The sequence below is a fragment of the Ambystoma mexicanum genome, chromosome 6p (assembly GCF_040938575.1).
Source record: "Ambystoma mexicanum isolate Mex_15411 chromosome 6p, UKY_AmexF1_1, whole genome shotgun sequence".
In the NCBI taxonomy this organism is placed as follows: Eukaryota; Metazoa; Chordata; class Amphibia; order Caudata; family Ambystomatidae; genus Ambystoma; species Ambystoma mexicanum.
Genome location: NC_090935.1, coordinates 375215723 through 375237857, shown reverse-complemented (window position 1 = coordinate 375237857; position 22135 = coordinate 375215723). Strand labels below are relative to the sequence as shown.

The 22135-nt window shown below is 46.3% G+C and overlaps 1 protein-coding gene across 3 annotated transcripts in view; it reads right to left on the bottom strand.

The window, feature by feature from the left end:
• Window positions 1-22135, bottom strand: part of WDR70 (WD repeat domain 70) — a 2341596-nt gene that overhangs the window by 551360 nt on the left and 1768101 nt on the right. For all 3 annotated transcript variants that reach the window (XM_069627151.1, XM_069627149.1, XM_069627150.1), the window contains exon 12: window positions 3051-3189. In XM_069627151.1, the coding sequence (XP_069483252.1) occupies window positions 3051-3189 (139 nt within the window). The remainder of the gene's footprint in view (window positions 1-3050; window positions 3190-22135) is intronic.

Below are 22135 nucleotides of genomic sequence, written 5' to 3'. Positions count from 1 at the left end.
TGTCCTGGTTTTCTGCTATAATGGGCCGTGGGGGTGCTCCTGGGCTGCGGGGGGTTCCTCGTAAGTGCCATGTGGGCCCTTTCTACTGTGAAACCTCCTGGTCCTATTTCCCTGAGAAGCATATTTTCAATAAAGTTGGTAGGGTCTCTGCCCTCCGCCCCAGGATCCGAATATTACTTTTCCTTGCCCTTCCTTCCGCATCTTCGGCTCTGTCTTGTTGCATCCGGACTTTGGTTGTCAAGTTTGGGACGGTTATTCACAGTTCTTTAGTGGTGGAAAAGGCCTCCCCTAGTTTCTTTTCTGTATTGCCCACTCTACTGGCTAGGTTGCACACATCTTGACGCAGGAGGCTCATGTCGCTTTTTATTTCCCCTACATGGGTTTCGATGGATGTTCGCAGGGCTGCTATCACCTCTAGGACCTTATTGCCGTTGTCATTCTGTTGAGGATAATGCTCGCTGCCCGAAGGATGGGCTGCTGGGTGCATGGGGTCTGACTTGGGGTCATTTATCTTTGCATACGTATCCATCGTTATATCGTTATTCCTGTTTTGTTCGAGGGGTGTTAACTGGGTGTTTATGTCACTTAAGGAGGATTTTGAGTTCTGCTCTTCTACACCTTTTTTGTTGGTCCTGCGTTTGATTGAGCACCTTTTTCCCTGCTGCTGGTTGGTCAGTTGGCGGCTTGCAGTATTTCTTGCAGCATGGAATACCTTGTGGACTTCTGATCACAGGCACCTGCCTCAGTGCTGCTATCAGGCTTGTGTGGGCTCTAGTATATCCAGTTCCGGTCACCGGCTTTTTGCATCTAAGTTGAGGCAAATTGGAAGCAGGCATGTGTTTGTGGGCTGGTTGTTATGCCGTGCTGTCTCCGCTCCTTGTGCGTCTTGTAAGGATCCAGGGAAGAGGTATACTCGGGCTGTTGCGGCTTCCTACTGTTTTCATTAGGGTGGGTGGGAGTATAAGCCCTCTTTTCTCTGGCGGGTCGCTCATCCGCTGCCAGTGTCTGGGCTAGCTTGTTGCTGCGGTGTGCTGCCGCTCTATCAGTTTCCTCTGGGGCCACTGAGTGATCTCGCTGCACGCTGCTGGGTCTGGTGTCTTCTCCAACGGCTTTGTCTACGGCACTAAATGGCAGGCTTCATTCTGGTCCGCCTTCGCTCCCGGAGGGCTTCTCCAGTGTACGGGCTGCTTGCTTGGGACGTCCTCCTTCAGTGGGTCGCGGGTGCCATTTTGTGGGCGTCCCTTCACAAACTATCGCCACGGATTTCTCCTCATCTGGGCAGCAAAATCTTCCAGAAAACTAAGAATCATTGTCTCGCATGAAAGATTAGAGTTAACAGGATCAGGCAGGGAGCTCACTCAGGTCATGTCCTGCTCAGATCACGGCCAGCTACGCCCCTTGCACTAACTATGTTCATAGATGATATATTCAGAACAGTTAATATTTAATTATGAGTGAGTTTCTAGAATTGGTAAACTTATTAACTGAAGGGTGATGTATGCTCCTTAATGTTTTTAAATGTCTTATGTGTTTTGCTTTATATTTTCTTATTCGATCACCCTTATATAATTGTGTAATTGTATATTGTTTTTCTTTCTTTTTTCCTTCTTTTTATGCATCTTTTTATGAAATGGTAAAGGTTTGAAATAAACCAAATACCTTAAAAAAGATTTTTTTTAAAAGAAACCAGTAATATAAGCCCCGAAATGGGCCGTCCTGGCTAGCTGCTTGTAGCGAGGAAAGACTGCGGCGCGAGGAAAGACTGCGGCACCAAGAGCCCACGAGTCAGCGATCAAAGAGTTACATTGCTGAAACATGCAGCGGCGTGTGAAATGAGGCCAGGCACCCTCTGCCCTAGCGGCGTACAAGGAAATCAAATGCAAATTAAAATAAAGAGCTAAATAAATCATAGTGCAATTTTTACTGCTACCGGTGTACAGTCAACTGCTGCAGCACGGTCACATGAACCAGAGCCTAAAAGGAACTAAAAGTAACGTGAACACAAAGAAACAAAAGAATACATGGCCAGGGGGCTGACAGCCTTACCTGAAGTATCCTGAAAAATGGAAAAAGCATGCATTTATAGTAATAGGCTCTCTAAGGCCCATCTACGCAAATATTGTTATGACGTGAGTGGAGGGCTACATTAGAGACGGGCACGCTAACCAGCTCGCATTGCGTGTCAGGAGTTTCTTTGAGACTCTCGGCCTAACTCTTAAACCGAGATTCTCAAAGGAATCTGCTGCAGTCTACGTAAAACAGGAAATGGTTAGACAAGAGACACGACAGGACAGGCCTAAAAAGCCCATTCTATGTCAGTGTCTGTCAACCAGTGCTTAATTTGTGGGGGTGTTTTTGCCAGGGCTCAGCCATGGCACTTATTTTTGAGCCACTTTAATTTTTTATTTTTACAGATTAAGCACTGCTGTCAACTGACAATATGTAAAACTACTGCCAAGCAAATCTATCAAGCAAAATGCTCTCGATAACTGTTATACACCATTCCAGATACACTAACCACTCACAGTTTAACTGTTTTATTGGCATTTCTACCAATTTAAAGCCAGATGCTGTATTTTTTTTATTCATCCCATTCTCTTTCAACAGCAGCAGCACGTTATAAAAAGCACCCTTTATGATTGAGTGCACCCACATCCCAAAGTCTAAAACATGTGATAGACGGTAGATGCAGCTAGTATAGACGCAGTACTCTTCTTATATCACTTTATCATCTGAAAGCTAAATCTCTCTTTGGCTGGCTCTAAACAAGTGGGACAGACATAGCAGAAATAGACAGAAGCTTCATTGAAAGCCAACTATCCAGACAAGCTCATGATCCGTATTTCAATTAAACTGTTCTTTTCTTAATCTGAGTTAACAAATACAGTTCTCAAATTTAAAGGACTTCTGAGCACAGTATTCTAATACACAGTGTGATATATTGATGTTATCATTCTCTTGTATATTAAATTGTGTTTAATTGCATGAAAAAATGTCTGATTTAACTTACTTTAAATTTTCATTTGTTTAATAAAAGGGAAAATACTCACAGCATCCGTGACTTCTATTTCATAAACCTTCTGGAACGTCTCTCGCTCAAAAAAGAGCAATTTCCCACTGCCACTGTCTTTCTTTACCGATGTACCCGTTACAATCAATTTATCATCAGGACTAAAGCAGCAGTCCGCCCTGTGGTGCAGGTTCAAAAAAGCAACACTCAATTACCCAGCTCAGTCAATGCAAATTAGAAAAGTCTCCTTACAGTGATAGTTACATATAAGCAAACGGTCGTGCTTTTTCAAATGAGGGGAGACAATGACGACAGTACATTAGAAGACATTTTTACACCGATCTTCAAAAATGGAAATTGCACCTTGCATGTTGCACTACATCAGATTAATCATTGCTACAGGCAAGTCCATTCCACGACATGTACCCATTAGATTATACAGGTGAGTCCGATGAACATGTTTATTGAAAGGAACTACCAAGCAAGAGTGTATGTTTTAACAGGAAGAAGACAATGATAAGGGTAGAAATGTGAGGCAACATGGAGGCGCTGGACCTCCAAATGTCTACTGCATCTAGCCGGGGTCTTTTGCAATCGTCCTTTAGGTTTTGGTTTGATGAAACAGAATACTGTTCCTCAAGACATAAAACTGCATCATCGGCATACTGATGACGCTACAGCCATGCATCCCTATAATAGTGGTGAACTGCTTAATCTATAAATTGAACAATGTAGGGGGGAGAACCCGATCAATATGGGTCCCACTAAGGACAAGCCCCACTGGCAAGGCATAGAAATCAGTGCTCAGATCAGGGCTCTGTCCTGCAGAAAAAAGGAGATTCATTCAAGAACCGTTCCCTGTACTCTGCAAGGGCCCCAGGTTGGGGCAACAACATACCATGTCAAGGACTAATGACATGTCCAAGATGACAAGGAATGAATTATAGCCATGATGGAAATCTGCAAAAACACACACTCAGATCAAGGAAGACTAAGTTTTCTGACCAGCTTTACAGCTGAGGGATGGTAGAGAAGCCACCATCTTACAAATATTTTTCAAGTTGGGTGAAATCCAACTTCGAGAACATTCCCAGATTTGGCGAACATTGGCAAGAAAATCAACATCAGAGCCTTTATAACGAGGGATTTAACCAGGACCATCTCATTCACAATACTTTGAGGCCCAAACTAGGAGTTAAGCGAATAAATAAAAATGCATCACAAACAGCTTTCGCTTATACCATATCTCCCCTCCTCTCACATCGACGTCACCATACCCTTCAACAATTATGACCATCACCCAACCGATCAACCAAATAACCCCTCTAGCAAAATATAGAAGCCCCACAATAACCACCACAAGCCATTGTTAAACAACTCCCTCATCATCATCATCAAATAAGAAGCCAGAAGCCTACAAAGAGCTTGGCAAAAGAACCGATGCCAAAACATGCCCCTCCAACCAGGCTATCCATTAAAGTGTTCCAATTCAAATACAGGATGGCCATTCACAGTGCAAAAGACTGTCACTATCTCTAAGAACTTCAGTCTGCCACCAAACACACAGAAATCTTTCAGAAATGAGAAGGTCTCACTCAAAACCACCATACCCCCACAGCACACCCCAAGCACCTCAGTTTGCAACTCCCTCACGCACTTCTTCAACTCCAATATATACAACAACACATTGGACTCTTTCCACCTCATCAACCAATACACCCTCATTGCCCTCAGAGCCAAAACAAAACTAGTACACTTCCTGGATGATGCATGCCAATCACAAGTCACATCGAACTGCATAACCAGTCTGGTTCCACGCCTCCTCAAGAAACCATTCCTTGACCCTCACTCCCCAAACAATACCGTCTGAACACAATCCTGCCATAATTCGCCAGAATCATGGAACGCTATGTCAGACGCCAACTCCAACAGGACATGACCACAAATAACCTCCTCAACCCATCCTAATCAGGTTTTGGTCCCAGCCACTTCAAAGAGACTGCAACACCTCATATCCTAGACAAACTCCACAACATAATTGACAAAGGATACTAAGGCCTTCTAGTACTCCTCGATCTCTGAGCAGGTTGCAAAACCATTGCCCATAGTATTCTACTAAACATTTCGTCCCACAGGATGAAACATACAGGTACTATTCACAGCTAGTGTACTTCCTCACTGACAAGGCACACTTCATCTCCATGCCCCCCTATCAATCAAATTACACTCCAGTCAAATACAGAGGATTTACCCTTATGTTGAATCCCTCAAATAAATACTCAGCTGTTGCAAAATCTACTTTCATCAAAATTCAGGTGACGCACAAATATATTTCAAGATTTGACCCCCCGCCCCACTCTACACCCTCAGAAAGGATCTCATGACCATCACCCTTCTTCCGCTCTCATCATTTTTCCCCCTTCCTCTTCAAACTGATATCTCCTTCAACACCACAATGTCCTCCCGTCTCCTTCCGCATAACCTCTCCCTCAGGCATAATATCCCTCTTCTCATCTTTCACTTTCCTCTCCGAGGTCATAGCCCTCCTGGAGCACTCCTACGCCTCTAACCACAAATCTCTTCCTCTCTACAAGATCTCTGCTCCAAGCTGCTCTCCTCCTCCTGGTCTCTGCCATTGTGCGTTCTTCACTAGGCTCTCCAGGACAGGTGTCTTCCAGGGGCTGCTGCTCTCCTCCTGCCAGCTCTCTCATTTAACCCTACCGACTGGCTTGGAGATTTGTAAAGCATCTTCCCTCCTCCCCTTAGGTGGTGCATAGCGCTATGGTGTGGACCCATGTAGTAGGTGTTGGCCTACCCTCCAATTGGGCAATATGCTTGAGGTCAGGTGTGCCGGACAGAAGCTATATAAAGGCCTGCCACCATATTAGATCAGCTTTGGAGATGTGCGAGGCCTCTCCCCCTTTAGTCATTGCTTCTGTTGCCTGCTTCACTCTGGATCCATCTTATTCTCTAGCATGTGATAACCCCCTGGTAAGTGTGGAAGGCTGTCTGGGGAGTTTATGATTTGCAAATGTGTAAATCCTGTGATGCTTACCGTAGGAGTAGAATGGGCAGTGTTGATTTTCCTTAGCTTGCATACACAGCGAGTAACTTCCCTTGTGTCCATGTATAACATTGCAGCTGCAGGACAGCTCACTGTATTCCAGGCATCACTCACGCTACATACTGTTTCCTCTGGTACTGGGGTTAGGGAAAGAATATATTTCCTTGCTTGCGTGTGATTATGAAATACTGCAACCATTCTTTCTGAACGTCGAAAGCTTCATGTCCTATGCTAGGATTTTGGATCTGGCTGCAGGATTCCTTCCATTCCCTTGCCCTTAGTGTGAGTTTCCTAAAATCTCCAAAATGGACTCAAAGTGCGTCTGTGGCGCCACTCTATGACTGTCTGCTGCCCAAGCACTGGGGGCTTCATCACAATACCTATGACCCCTTTTGCAACAGCAATGCAGGCTCATAGAAGAATGGCAGACAAATGGGTTCACTGGCATGGCAGCATAGTCACCAAAGAACCTTCTATAGGAGCCCGAGGTCATGGATCCACCACTCCCTACAAGTTGTAGCTGAATGAGTAAGTGCTCCTCTCTCTCAGGGATCCCTTGCATTCCTAATACGCTGGATATCGAGGGAGATAGCCTTTGCCAGCCCATCTATGGAGACTCAAAGGTGTTAGATACATCAGTCATCTGTTTTCGTGAGATGCACAATGGCCTTGAAGATTCTTGTCCTGCATGTGGCTGGGCAGCTGCCTTCCGGGAGTCTGATATGTTCTCATGTCTACAGTTTCTAAGTGTATTATTTGTTAAACAAGCCTGGATTCTTTCTTGATTGGATGTTTTGGTTGAAGACGAGTTGGGCACAGTCTGTGCAGTCTTTCTTTGCTTGCTATTGTTGTGTTGGGGGAGGAGACTTCGGACTATTCAGTCAAAAGCCCAACATTAAGCAAAGCGTAGAGGAGTTGAAGGCGAGTTGGGCACAGTCGGCAGCGAGGAGCCTGGATGCCCAGGGCATTTCTATGTGCCCTGGTTTTGAGTCGCCGAAGGAAGAATTTCAGCAGTGTACTTCAATATAAGTACACTTCCTCTTGTTCTAGCCAATACAGGAGTGCATGCAGGAGTGTGGTTTCTCCGTTTTCTGGGGATATCCATAGCCTGCCGTAGCCAGTGTCGAAGCTTTAGAAGATTTTCATACAGCCTAACTAATTGACCACATAGAACAGGCTCCGGAGTCATTTTCTATCTGCTCCTCTGCGGACACTACATCTTGTGTGCACTCGTATAGGGGCGAGTCCCTTAATATATTCGCATCTACTGATGTTCATCTGCTCATATTCTGCAGGGGTTAATTGCCCCGATTTACACATTTCAACGTTCGGGGTTGGAGATGCAATCCTCCTATTTGCCTGCTTACAGTTTTGGATTTTTGCCCCTCCACCTTGGCTAGCACAGCTTTTACAGTAGAAGCTCTTTTTTTTCTCTTTTTTGGGAGACTCTTGGGATATGAGAGATATCTTTCAGCCCTATTGGAATTACCTCTCAGTGCCTTTTTTTGCCTGAATTTTAAGGTTTTAAACATACTAAAGGATATTTTATTTGACACTTCTAAACTTTATACGTGTACATTTTCTTCTTCTGCTCTTGTGATTGGTGACTGATCCGGGTTCTGCAAGGGTGCGTCTTACACATTCAGTCGAACAGCCGGAAAACAGGAAGCCAGTAGAGGAAGGTGATATTGTGATCTTTGATCGCCTGCTCAAGATGCGTGAGGGATTGAGGAGCAGAATGGGTATGGACGACCCGGGCATGGGTATGGACGAGCTGGGGGAAATCTACTGCTACGGCCTGGCCTGCGCATTTGCACACTCCGTGTATGGGTCGCAACCCTAGGGTCAGGGTGAACCAGACTTCACCCAAGGAGGAACCAGGGTTCTGGTCAGCCACCTCCCCTGCCTTGTAATGTGGCAAATGATATCCCCCCCACCACCCTGTGATGGTCAGGAGTTACTTTTCAATGGTACAGTTACAAGGGGGAATCTTGCGGCAATGTCTTGAACAGCTTGCAAACGCCAAAATGGCCACATACTGGGAAACTAAGCACCTTGCGGTCTGGTTTGAACCAATTCTTTACCCAGTCTCCAGTAGCAGGTCAAATAATTATTGACTCCTATTTTGTGAAATCAATTGGTACCAGTACAGAGAACAAATCTATTGTACCGATTAAAGGGACAGCGATTATAGACCACTCTATTATGCTAAATAGGAATTATACTGTTGATTTCAGGGACATGCCCAATCTAAGTATCACTGAATCTGTGGATGCTGCGCTAGGCAGCCAAGCCGGCGTTCGCCAGGAAGGCCATCTTACTAGTGGGACTCAGCACATGTGTGATGCTTCAAAGCCCAATTCACCAATGGAGTTAACCAATTTCATTACCAATGATGGCCTTAATGTCGAAAATGTAATCCAGGCCCCACTGGGAGAGGGTTTGGAGGTCTCGGGGAGGCTGAATTACATCATACAATGAGAGAGGAGGATGCGGGTATTCGCTTAATCTATCCCACCGTATCAGCGCTGAATATGGTCCTTAGTTCATTTGTAAACCTGTATGACAACATTTGGCATGAAGTAAAGGAACATAACTTTATGCTGATAGGTGTGAATGATAAACTTGAGCTGTTGGGCATGGGTAACTTCTATTCACCCTATCACCGCAGTACAATAGCAATTGGCAGAGTTGATAGGGATTACTCAATCGGACGGGGGAGGCACTTATATGGACGCAATTGTGATAAGTGACAACTCGATTGAGGTTATAGAGGCGGGCGCTGTGAACCATGATCACTCTATCGAGCCTGAAACCTTGAGTCTGAATCTTCCTAGTCATATACCTACTACTTCTATAATGAATGGGAGAATGGTGCCGCAAATAACCATTCTGTAAGCCAATGGAGGTTGCAAGAGAGGACTAAATTAAAAGGTAAATTGGATGTAAATTGCTCTCTATTTTGTTTCAAAGGCAAAAAGCCTACCAAAAAGCCTAGGAAAAGACCATTGCCTTTGGGGAAACCAATACGAGGAGTGCCCCCTTTAGTAGACCAAGTGAATAAGTGGGGGGGGGGGAGAAAAGTATATCGGTGGCAATGTCGCCATGACTAAGGACCCAGCCATGAATTTGATGGTAACTCAGAATAATAAGTGTAATGGCAATATGATACCATGCAGTGTTTCCCACCTTCAAATCTGTTTCAGGGATTCCTCAACCCAGACTATTAGGGATTCCTCGACGCAGATGGTATCAATGGGGAGCAAAACCTCAGGTGGTGGGTTACTGGGCATTACACTTAGTGAGACCCAGGGGTGTATTGGGGAGATTCCTCAAGGGTTGTTTGTCCACGATGGGAAGAGTTTGGATCAAGGGGCCCCTTCAGGTGAACACTAGTAGGAATACTTTTACCCCTAGCGCTCAGCTTGGGGATGGGGTACCTGATTTTGCTCGACTCCCGATTCAAAGAGTGAATTTGACTGAATTGGATAAAATCTACAGCACCCAAGAGACACTGCATGATTCTAAGCATCTCCATCTATTGAAACCCACCAATAATGAATGAAACCCGTCCATAGGGGATACTTCTAGAGGCTCAGATTTGGGGAGCAAATTGAATCATTTTTAAAATTCATTTTTCATCAACAGTGTATGCGGAGTATACTGCCAAATTTACACCTGACTCTGAAGGCGGGGGGGTCGTGCAATTTTTGAACAAATTGTACACGCACAATGAAAAGAAACTGGAGAAAAGGTCAGTGGTTGCAGGCGGTTTATCCAAACCCAAACTAAACAGTGTTTTACGGCAAACCAAGGACAGTGATGTGCAACATGGAGGCCTGGTATTAAATAAAATGGATTAAAATGCTGGGAAGGCACTGCCATGATATCTTGCCGTAAATTCCATGGTTGAGCCTATTATCGTCAGTAGACGTTGATCGAGTGGCATTTCCGAACCAAGCAAATAGGGACTGTTTTCTATTATATTTTAGCTCAAACTTGGTGAAGGAGCTGATTTTTTCAGAGAGACTGAAGTTGAAAGAGCTACGGGTTGATGTAAAAAATGTGTCAGATGTGGAACTGGGGGGTGGAAGCATTAAAGCTGGGTAATGCTATTTTACTTCAGGAAACACGGTTATTGGATGCTCCTCATCTTGACGGCTACCAGGTGCTCACTCAATCTGCCAAACCAAGTAGGGAGGGGGGGGGGGGCAACATCAGGGGTTTGTTAATTGCAGTAAAGGCTTCTTTGGGTATGAGGGCTCTGCTCCCGAATCTTCTGTTTGGGGTGATGGCAGTTTCTTTGACAACTGCTATTTCCCAGAAGAGCTTGCTGGTCCTGAATGTGTATTGGCATAGTGGAGCTGGAGCATTGGTTAGCTTCCTGAAGTCTATCTCTGATTGTATAGATGCCTGGGTTGAGATTTTTCCAGATGGGAAAATAATAATAGTGGGAGAATTTAACTCCAATTGTATTTTGCCAGAAATAATAGAGGGTACTTGGGACGTGACTGGAGATATGATAAATAAAACCCTCAAGGTTCAAAATGGCTGGTAATGGCGGACTACTTTGGAGGACAAGGGATTGTTTGCCATGAATACAATATTTTGGGGGAGGCACAGGTTAAATGCAGTTGGAATTAGGGGCAGAGTTCCTCGACCTTGGATTATATTTTCATGGACTCCTATTTACAAACCTGTTGTGTGGATTTCTCTGTCCAGACTAATAACTGGAATGGTCAAGGGATGCGGAGCACTGTATTTAAAAAAAAAAAAAAATTAAAAAAATAAAATAAAAAAAATAAAAATCACGTTCCAATAAAAGGATGCAGCCCGTGGTAACAAACTGCACAGGGAATGCTATTCGGTGGTCAGATCGAAATATCGAGATCTTGAATACTGATTTAGAGCTGATCATTAGACATGCCCCTCCTGATTGGAAAATTGAGGTTTTTAACTCCATATGCTTTGATAGGTTTATGGGGGAACTTAATTAGCGAGTGAAATTAAACCCCAAATTTAACAGCCATTCCTCTGGGAAATCCATTCATGTGTTTAATGAGGACTTGGCTGCTGCGAAGAGGAAATTGCACAAAGACATTAGAGCTGCGATTGGGTGGCAGCCAAGTAGATTTTATTGAACAACTGAGCAAGCTAAAACAAAAATATAGAAACTTCAGTAAATCTAAGAAGGAAGCCTTACTCCAGGGTGACTCAGAATGTATGTTACAAACTTTGAATTAACACAATGCTCTGGGTTTTTGGGCAATGATTAACAACTTGAAGCCTCTGTTCCAAAGTAGTGTATTGAATGATGTTGCGGAGGCCCAATGGAGCAATTTGTACAGAGAGAGTTATGGCCGTGAGATTGTGCATACGGACCATATCTCGATGGTTGACAAGTACATTCTAGTTACTCCATGGGTTCCTGGGTAAGAATATGCAGAAACCTGGGTAATGACAAAAAAAAGGGAAAATGTCAAGAGCATCAGGGGCCAACTCTCTAACCAATAATGCTCTGGAGTTGGACCCATTGAATTTTTCTAAGGTCCTCATTTTTCTAAGGTCCTATTGCTGTTATTTGGCAGCATTTTAGATTCAGGGATCTTTCCTTCCTCATGGAGCACGGCCAATATTATGCCCATCTTTAAGAAAGGATCTAGGGCAGACCCGAAAAACTATTGCCCTATTTCCTTAATTGATGATGACTGCAAAATCTTTGCATCTTTATTATTGGGCAACTTGGAAGAGTGAGCTAGGTCAACCTCAAAACTAAATCAATTCCAGACCGGTTTCTGCAAGAGACATTCTACTCATTTGAATGGCTTAGTTTTAAAGGCATTGCAGGACTCGGCTTCGGCCAATGCAAATGGTTGTACATATTTGGCATCAATCAATCTCTCGATGGACTTCGATAAGGTTAATAGGAGTAGACTGTGGAGCAAATTGGTGAGTTGGGGATTGCCGAGTGGGCTTTTGAAACTCTTGATGGGTCTCTATGAGAATTCTGGCATCTGTATCAGGCTGAATAAGGAGGGTCCTCTCTCAGAAATAATTAATACATTTGTGGGTTTGAGGCAGGGAAGCTCTTTAGCACCCTGCCTCTTTAACCTATATGTCTCTGACGCAGTGAAGTACTTGGTCGGGTCTGGCCTGATTGTCCCTAAGATTGGGTCAATCAGGGTGGAATGGTTGGCATATGCCGATTTCCTTTTATTTGATAACTCTTGGGTCGGCCTCCAACATTTGCTATCCAAGTTTTCTGAATACGACAAAGTTAATGGTCTACTAATCAATCCTAGTAAGACTAGGATTTCGGCAATCTCTCTGGAAAAAAAGTATAAACCTAAAGACTGGTCTCTAGAAAACAAGTTGATAGGGACGACAGATTCCCTGGTATATTTGGGTTTTCAAATAAGTACCCAGTCAGGGTTGAAAAATATTAGAGAGACTCTAGTAAATAAAAGTAAGATGTTAACCAACCAAGCCTTACAAGTTGACAGAAAATATGGCTCATTCTTTATTAGACCTGTATTCACTTTCTTTGAGGGAAAGATTGTGCCAAAAGTGATATATGGACTGGAATTAGTTTGAGCTAATTTTTAAGGTATTGGATAACATCGAGGCCAAACACTGGTGAAAATGTTAAAGGTTCACAATGCTATAACTCTGGCAGGTCTTAGATTCGAACTAGGGACTACTTTATTGGTTGCTTGAGTGGAATGGTGGTTGCTTGCACTATACCTGAAATTGATTGCCCTGATGTCATGTTCATTATATGACGATCCGGAAGCACAAATGCAGGTTACAAAGGATCAGCAAAATAATAGCCAGTTTCTATTATCACTAGGAACCAGGTGTTCTGGTATTCTTACTAATCTGGCAATGGATCGTGACACCTTGGTGTCCAATCCGGAGAAAGTGAAGAAATCCCTTTATGATCAAGACTGGGTGTGCACTACTATCCTATTCCATTCCTATCCCTCTCTGTGCGATTTGGTATATGAATACAAGAAGCACGGAGCTCCCTCAATTATCTTGGCTCAATTCCCTAATCGCAATTTTAGAACAATTCTTTTGAGGTTAATGTGGAACCTTCTTTTTACGAAAGAGGTTATGTTAAGGAGAAATATTATCCTCGCACAAGGCATGGGTTGGAGGTTCTGCCAAGACACCCCTTTGGCACCTCAAGACACCTGGTATTAGAATATGTAGCACTAAAGAACTGTAGAAAGAAATGTATGTCTAAATTGTGTGATGGGAATACTGAAAGGAGGGTATTAAATTGTTATTACAATTGGATGAGATGTGTGAATGTTAACTCTGTATCAGAGGGATTAGCGCTGGCTGGCTTTTTTATGGCAATGAATTTGATGAATTGATGTTTTTACTTTGTATTTTTGATTGTTTTTGTTTGTTTTTCTAAAGCGTTTTCTGGATTAATTTATATTTTTAAACTGAGTTTTTGTTGACTGTTCTTAAGGATCGATTTGTAAATGTTTATTTTTCAAACCAGTTACAAATAAATAAAAAAATAAAAAATAAATGATGTTTTGCTGTCCCACTGGACACTTAAACAGATTGAACTTTGGGTCGCCCTCTCCATGTGTTTTTAAGGAAACGTTTGTCAAGTTCATCAATTCGTGGCAAAACAATCTTTAGCCTCTCTGCAGGTTATGTATGCCATGGTTCTCAATTTTTATATATTTCATACAGTTTCTTTTCTCTCATTAAAGACATTTTCTTTACACAACTCCAGCATTTCCCACCTGATATTTAAACATGTCCTTGTCTTGTTTTCAAACAATTGAACCCTTTGGGTTCTTTCTCTTCCCAATTCTGATATTTATATTTCGGGTTTCATGGACTTCTCAAAGTCTTCGCAGCCTCTGTCAGGGTTGTATTAGCAGGGCCTCGGTATGGCATCTGCCTTTTCTTGTTTTCCGGGCTCCCGTAACGCTTGTGGCTGTCCGCTTCTCTCAATGGCGTTACTACTTCAGGAGCGTTTGCTTCCCTTATGTTAAAGTCTCTCAGGTTCTCAGGGCCCGCCAAAGTCATAGGACCCTCTGATAGGCTTGTTTCCTATCTGTTCAGATTCACAAGCTTCCTGTATCCTCTTCAGCTTCCCTAGCCTTGATTATCAATGTTCGCACCTCTCAATGGTGTTCTCTCCTTTGGAACGTGTGCTTCCCTCCTGTGGCTCGTCTCCGTGGCAAATGTACTTCTCGTGCAGAGCTCAGGGTTTCAGGCTCCCCTCTGCGATCTGGTATTAGCGTAGGTTGTCAGGCCCTCCACGGCTTCCTCGTAGTCATGCCACCAGAAGAGACGGTTGTTTCTCATTCTCCCTTCCGACATTGGCTTCCCTGTCGGTTATGTAAGGGAGGCATGGTATCGCATGTATGACACTGACACAAAAGGTACAATTTGTAAAACCTTTATTTAAGTTTCAATGGGGTTGGAGAAACTCCTACTGTGCCCTATAGCTAAAATGGGAGTAGTCTCGACCATCACATGATAAATAAAACAGTCCTAGTAGAGTCTGTCAAATCAAAGAACAAGTTACTCTCTTAACTGGTAACGTTCTTTCAATGGGATGGTCCGACGACGTATTCCATATCTATGACAGTAATCACCACAGCTGTGCTGCTTCGGAACATTTTCGGCATCTGCGTCGATGACGTCGATACGCTGTCCTCGAGGGCCTCCGTCGAGCCGACGTCACCGGATGTTATATGTAGGACGCACAACGCCTGTAGCCTCAGTTGTAGTTTTTTCCCCAGAATGTGTGGCACCAAACCATTGCCAGTATGACCCCAGAAAGCCTTGCGGAAACGTAAGCTGCAATCGCATAAGAAATTCTGTAGCTGGGTAGGTAGGGAGGGAGCGATATGGAATACGTCGTTGGACCATCCCATCGAAAGAACGTTACCAGGTAAGAGAGTAACTTGTTCTTTGAGGGGATTGGGTCCTCCGACGTATTCCATATCTATGACAGACTCCCAAAGCAGTACCAACGTATGGAGGAGGGAAAAATAATTTAGAATATAGAAATTTAGACTGCCCAATCAAATTGCAGAGTAAAGGACCGCCTTACCAAAGGCCAGATCCTGCCCATGGATAGAATCTAGAGAGTAGTGTCGTACAAAAGTATGGACCCAAGCCCATGTGGCTGCTTCACAAATGTTACGAATAGGAACACCCCTCTGCAGGGCAGCAAAGGAAGCCCTACCCCTAGTAGAATGGGCCCGTAAACCTACCGGAGGGTCCTTACCCGCCAAGCGGTAACATTCAGAAATTGCCAAGATAATCCATCTAGACAAAGTCTGCTTAGTAACAGCTTGTCCCAAACGCCTTCCAGCGTAACCAATAAAGAGCTGATCGTCCACTCTGACCCGGGACATGCGAGAAATGTAGAAACTTAAAGCTCTCCTAGGATCCAACCTATGGAGCCTCTCCTCTTCCTTACCAGGATGTGGAGGAGGATAAAATGCCGGAAGAACAACCTTCTGGCTTAAATGAAATTCCGATACCACCTTCGGAAGAAAGGAAGGACGAACTCTAAGGACAACCCTGCCCTTATGGAACACAGTGAAGGGTGGCTTAACTGAAAGTGCCTGCAACTCACTCACTCTGCGAGCGGAAGTGACCGCAACTAAAAACACAGTTTTAAGGGTTAGCAGCCTCAAAGGACAAGAATGTAAAGGCTTAAATGGAGCACCCATATGCAGAACCTATCGCACTTCCGGTTGACACTGGAGGCGAAGAGATACACCTGAGGGGTCCCCCAAAGGGCGAAGATCTCCAGGAGAATCTCCTGAGCAAGCTCCCACTCGTGAGAGATTGCGCTCTGCCTGCTCAGAGCGTCCGCCGTCTCGTTTTTGTCTCCGGCCAGATGAACAGGTCATCCTGCGGAAAATCCATAGGTGGCGCAGACCACTCCAAGTATTCCGTAACCCTCGACATAAGGCGCCGGTATGAGGACTTGGCATGGGTGCCAGGCTCAGGCCGACAGAACTCCACCTCCGGAGAGGTGTCCAGACCACTGGCATCATGCAGTGACTGACGCAGGTCTTCAATCTGGCTGTGACTAGACACAATCTCGTCAGGCACCTCCTCAGGCACCAAACCATCCCCAGATCCCTCATCCCCCTCAGAAATATAATCCAGATGGTGGAAAGAGGGCACATAAAAAGGGACAAAGACATGCTTAGCCTTGGCCAGAACCTTCCTGGGGGGTTCCACCGTGCCACAGGGTACCTCCGACAAAGCAGCCTCGAAAGGCGGCGACGGAATCAGCGTCGACGTTGAGCAAGACGCCGACAACTTCGCCGGCGTCGACACAGGCCTCGAGGGCAGAGCCCCGAGCGTGTCCTTCGACGGCCTGGGCACCGATGGCGTCGACGACTTCCTCAGAGGCGGAGCCTCGAGAGAGTCCCTCGACGACCTCAGAGCCGCAGGCGTCGATGTCTTCCTCGAAGACCTCACAGGCTCACACGGTCTCGAGGGCGTCGAGGACCGGGACCTGGAACGAAAATGTGTAGAGCGACCAACCTTGTCCGACCGGGACCTTGAAGGTGCCCGGTGGTCGCGACAACTGCTAGAGCCCGAAGGCGGACGAGCGGTATCTCTAGCACGGTCACGGCCGGTGTCCTTAGACGGCGCGGACGGACCGGAGCCCTGCAATGGAAAAATCACCATCATCTCCTTTCGGAAGGAATCCCATTCCTCAGGAGTGGAATGCTTGTTGGGACAAGCAACCTGCCGACGGGCGGAGTGCTCGGATGAGGACTGGGAAGGCGACCTGTGACAGTGCTTCCGTGAGTGCCTCGAAGAGGCAAAGGAATGGCGAGATCGACTCCTGGACCAAGACCCCCCGCACTCACGACGACGATGCAGAGAGTCGCCCCTTGAATTGTCCGTCGAAAAGTCCAGTGGATCGCGACTTCCGGGGCTTGGCCACCTTACCCACCGACAGCTTCTTCTTACGCTCCCGCAAGGCCTTCGATGTAAGCGACTGGCAGTCGACACAGTCATCCGTATCGTGGTCCTCCCCGAGGCACCAGAGGCAACAGTGGCATAACACAAGCTCTGGGGGCCCCCCTGCAAGCCATGCTGAGGGCCCCCTCGCAACTCTGCAAAAAAACACGAGTCGCACCACACTCTGGGTCGCCCTAGATCAGGGGTGCACAACTGATTTTGACAGAGGGCCGAAAGTACCTTACATGAGGGCTATAGTGGGCCGAAAAGTAAATGTGGGCGGGGCGGTAGGCGGGGCGTGGCAGGAGGCTTTTTAAACCCCCAATTTGTACTAAACACATGGAAAAAGAATGTTTTTGAGAGGTAACGATTTTTATTTGCATTTCAAACTTACATTTTGTACTACACATTTTCCATTGTTATAATTTATTTCAATTTAGTTATTGTATCTCGCCTGTTTAATTAACTTATATATATTTTATTGACCCTAGATACACTATGCCCCATGGCCCCCTCACCCCAACCAAACACTATGCCCCATGGCCCTCACCCCCAACCAAACACTATGCCCCATGGCCCCCTCACCCCCAACCAAACACTATGCCCCATGGCCCCTCACCCCCAACCAAACATTATGCCCCATGGCCCCCTCACCCACAACCAAACACTATGCCCCATGTCCCTCGCCCCCAACCAAACACTATGCCCCATGGCCCCCTCACCCCCAACCAAACACTATGCCCCATGTCCCTCACCCCCAACCAAACACTATGCCCCATGGCCCCCTCACCCCCAACCAAACACTATGCCCCATGGCCCCCTCACCCCAAACCAAACACTATGCTCCATGTCCCTCATCCCCAACCAAACACTATGCCCCATAGCCCCCTCACCCCCAACCAAACATTATGCCCCATGGCCCCCTCACCCCCAACCAAACACTATGCCCCATGGCCCCCTCACCCCCAACCAAACATTATGCCCCATGGCCCCCTCACCCCCAACCAAACACTATGCCCCATGTCCCTCGCCCCCAACCAAACACTATGCCCCATGGCCCCCTCACCCCCAAACAAACCCCCCAACTCAGCACACACACAAACATGCACCAATACAGACCCGAACCCCCACCCCCCAACTCAGCACACACACAAACATGCACCCAAACAGACCCGAACCCCCCACCCCAGCACACAAACATGCACCCATACAGACCCGAACCCCCCACCCCCCAACTCAGCACACACACAAACATGCACCCATACAGACCCGAACCCCCCACCCCCCAAATCAGCACACACACAAACATGCACCCATACAGACCCGAACCCCCCACCCCCCCCAACTCCAAACCCCCAACTCAGCACACACACACACAAACATGCACCCATACAGACCCGAACCCCCCACCCCCCTATATCAGCAAACTCTCAAACAAGCACCCATACAGACCCGAACCCCCACCCCCCAACTCAGCACACAAAAAACATTCAAATCAAAACATTTATACACATCGACACACATCCGACACCCCCCCACCCCCGCATCTCAACATACACACAAAATACATTCAAATACAAACATTCACACACCCCCCCGCATCTCAACATACACACAAAATACATTCAAACACAAACATTCATACACATCCGACACACCCCCCACCCCCGCATCTCAACATACACACTAAATACATTCAAATATAAACATTCATACACATCCGACACACCCCTCCACCCCCGCATCTCAATTTACACACAAAATACATTCAAATACAAACATTCATACACATCCGACACACCCCCCACCCCCGCATCTCAACATACACACAAAATACATTCAAACACAAACATTCATACACATCCGACACACCCCCCCCGCAACATACACACACAAACATAAAGCAAAACAAACCCGACACACAAACACAAACAGACCACTTACCGGAGACGTGCTGGAAGGCAGGCAGGTAAGCGGCAGGTAAGCTGGAACGCTGGAATCGCACTACGACTGGCATGGTCCAAGGCTGAAATGCCTTCCGGCATCAAGCCTTATGGACCACGCCAGCCGTAGTGCTGGCCCTCCATTGGTGCAGCACACACGCATTACGTGGCTCGTAGGAGCGACGTGATGCGTGTGTGTGCTGAGCCAATGAGGGCCAGTGTTTTCACCGGCCCGGAAGACAACAAAGACTTTCCTAATGGAGGGCAGCCGCGGGCCGCCCTCCATTAGGAAAGTCTTTGTGCCTCGCGGGCCGGTCAAAAGGGCATGGCGGGCCGCAACTGGCCCGCGGGACGTATGTTGTGCACCCATGCCCTAGATTACCATGCTTGCGCAATACGCAAAAACGTGTTGCTTAAGGGGTATGCCACACACTGTACTAGGAGAAAGATAAATACTTGTTTTAATGCAATATACAGCACACTTTCTGAGAAAATTAAACTAAAAAGCCACAGTGTTTGCTATTGTTGTGTAGGGTAACAGCAATCCAAAACATGTGTGTCACCAACAGTGCACATGAACATTAATGCTTTGCTATTACAAATGCCATGCCACAATCAAAACATGACCAACTGGCTGTACAATGTAGACCAGTGTAGACACATAATAACATTACAGTAAAGCATGCCAGGACACATTAAGACATACCTAGACTGGTTGCACCAAAATGTCAGTCGAAGCAATAAGACTCATCAAAAAGAGAGCACACATTCAAGCCTGAGTCTCTGTGGTCTCCAACAACACAGCCAAACTCTTTAAAATCTGCAAGGAACTGGCCAATCCTGTTAAGGTTTCTACCTTTCCTGTTCCCTCAACAGGCCCTCTGAACGGCTTTGGCCTCTCAATTCTCTGCTAAAACTCAGGACATCCTGTCCACTATCTCCTCTTCCTCTCCCTCTCTCGGCCCCTTTGGCCATCTCTTCCTCTCCTCCTCCTTTCTCCTCTTTCTCTCTAACACCTGACGAGGTTTCTAGACAAGTCCAATCTATGGAAGTGTCGTCGAAACAGGTGCTCGCCTGCTCCTGCAGAACCATTCAGGACCACATTGACACCCTTGATCCAGCCTTGGTCGATTTCTGTAATCATTCTTTGGCCACTGGAACTTTCCCCTCTCCCGAATTCTTGGAAAAGCTGGCCAACTGCCAGCTTACTCTCCACACTGAATTTGTTGGTTGTCTCCATGACCATCAGTATAGCATAAGAGCTGCCAGAGGCATGGAAACTGCTCTCCTGAACACCTGTGAAGATCTTATCTCTAACCTTGATTCCAGTATTCCTTCTGTCCTCATCATCCTGGAACTTTCCTCTGCTTTCCACACGGTCAACCACACCATCCTGATCAATTGACTCTGTGAGAACCTGGGCATCATGGATGAGGCCCTGGAGTGGCTGTCCTCCTTCCTCTTGGACAGCCCCTCTTAGGTCCAACTTTGTCCCTTTCACTCCGCCACCTCTCTCTACATGTGGTGTTCTCCAGGGCTCCATCCTCTCACCCTGGTTTTTCAACCTCTACTTGGCCCCTTTGACTGATCTCTACCTTCTCCTCTAATTTACAGTGTTATGCGGATGACACTCCGCTTTCCTTCAGGCTCCCCTCAGACTACGCTCCTCTCTTGCTCATTCCTGGTGTCATCTTCAACTCTACTCTCTCTTTCTCTCCTCACATCTCGGATGTCGCCAAGAGGTCCCACTACCAGCTGCACCTCCTCAAAGGGACTCTTCCATTTTTCACTTTCCCACAGAAGCTCACCGTCTCCAGAGCTCTGGTTCTCTCTCTAGGTTGGAATACTGCAACAGCCACTTTCTCAATCTGCCTTCCTCTACTCTCCACCCTCTGCAACTAATCCAGAACAGGACTGCGAGACTTATCCTTGGCCTCAAGCCCAGGGACTGTATCTCTCCAGCCATGAAATCTCTCCACTGGCTCTCATGGCTGCAAGGATCAAGTTTAAGACCCTTTTCATTGTCCACAAGGCTTTTTGGGGCTGGGATCTGCACTACATCCAATGCTATCTTCCAAAATACCTTCCTTCTAGAGCCCTAAGGGTTATATGCTTATCCAGGCAGAGAGTGGGTGGGTAGATCCTTCTCCCCTGCAGGTGCCTCTCTCTGAAATGGCCTCCCTTACCCTCCCAGACTTCAGCCGGATCACCTGAAGTTCCGGAAGCAGCTCACAACGTTCCTCCTCTCCTCTGCTTTCTCTCTCTCCCTCCCCTGCTGAACTACCTGACCTACCTGTCCGCTGTACCAACTGGTTGCTTGGCTATCCTCTGTCTCACTGAGTTCAGGCTCTTACTTGATCAGTAACCCTTGCACTGGCTCCAGGCCTATCACGCAGCTAGGGGCTGTAACTGTAACCCTACAGTTCCTTGTTCTCCTTGCACTACCCAGAGCGGCGCTGCCCTGGCGGCACTTACTCAGAGCATTGCTGCCCTGTTTTCCCCTCCCCTCTCCCTTGCACTTCCCCCTCCCTTTCCCCTTGAATGACACAAGGCTTAGTAAGATAATTTGTCTTGTCCTCCCTTAATTTTCCTTCTCTTGTCGTGCCTAAAAACACTTGTGTACAGGTGTGTTATATATGTCTTATCATATCATAACATATTTTATCACAGATGCACAGAAAAATATACAGTGCCGCAGTAAGAAATGGCTAGACTGGCAGAACCCAAATGTCAGTCTAGCCAGGTAATTACACTTAGCAGGACTGCTTTATCAGAAATGCCCAGTTAAAAAAAGTCATACCAAACTGAGGAATGACTAGACTGGCTGCACCAAAATGCCTCTCTAGCCACTAATACCACATATCATGCCTGCTTAGCATGGACATGGAAGACCATTATGATTTATTGCGCAACCCCAACCCCCCCACACATCCCTTCTCCCTCCCATCCCCTACCCCAACCTCCAAAATCAGCTCATTGGCCCAGAATTACCTCTGTCCCTCTTCCTTGTCCCAGTGCTTACTTATGAGGCTCCTTGCCCCACTGGTAAGTACTGGAGGAAGAGTGGGAGTAGGAGTAATGAAGATTACAGGTAGCTAAGTCAGGCATTACCTTCATGTACCTCTACCTTATCCCAGTACT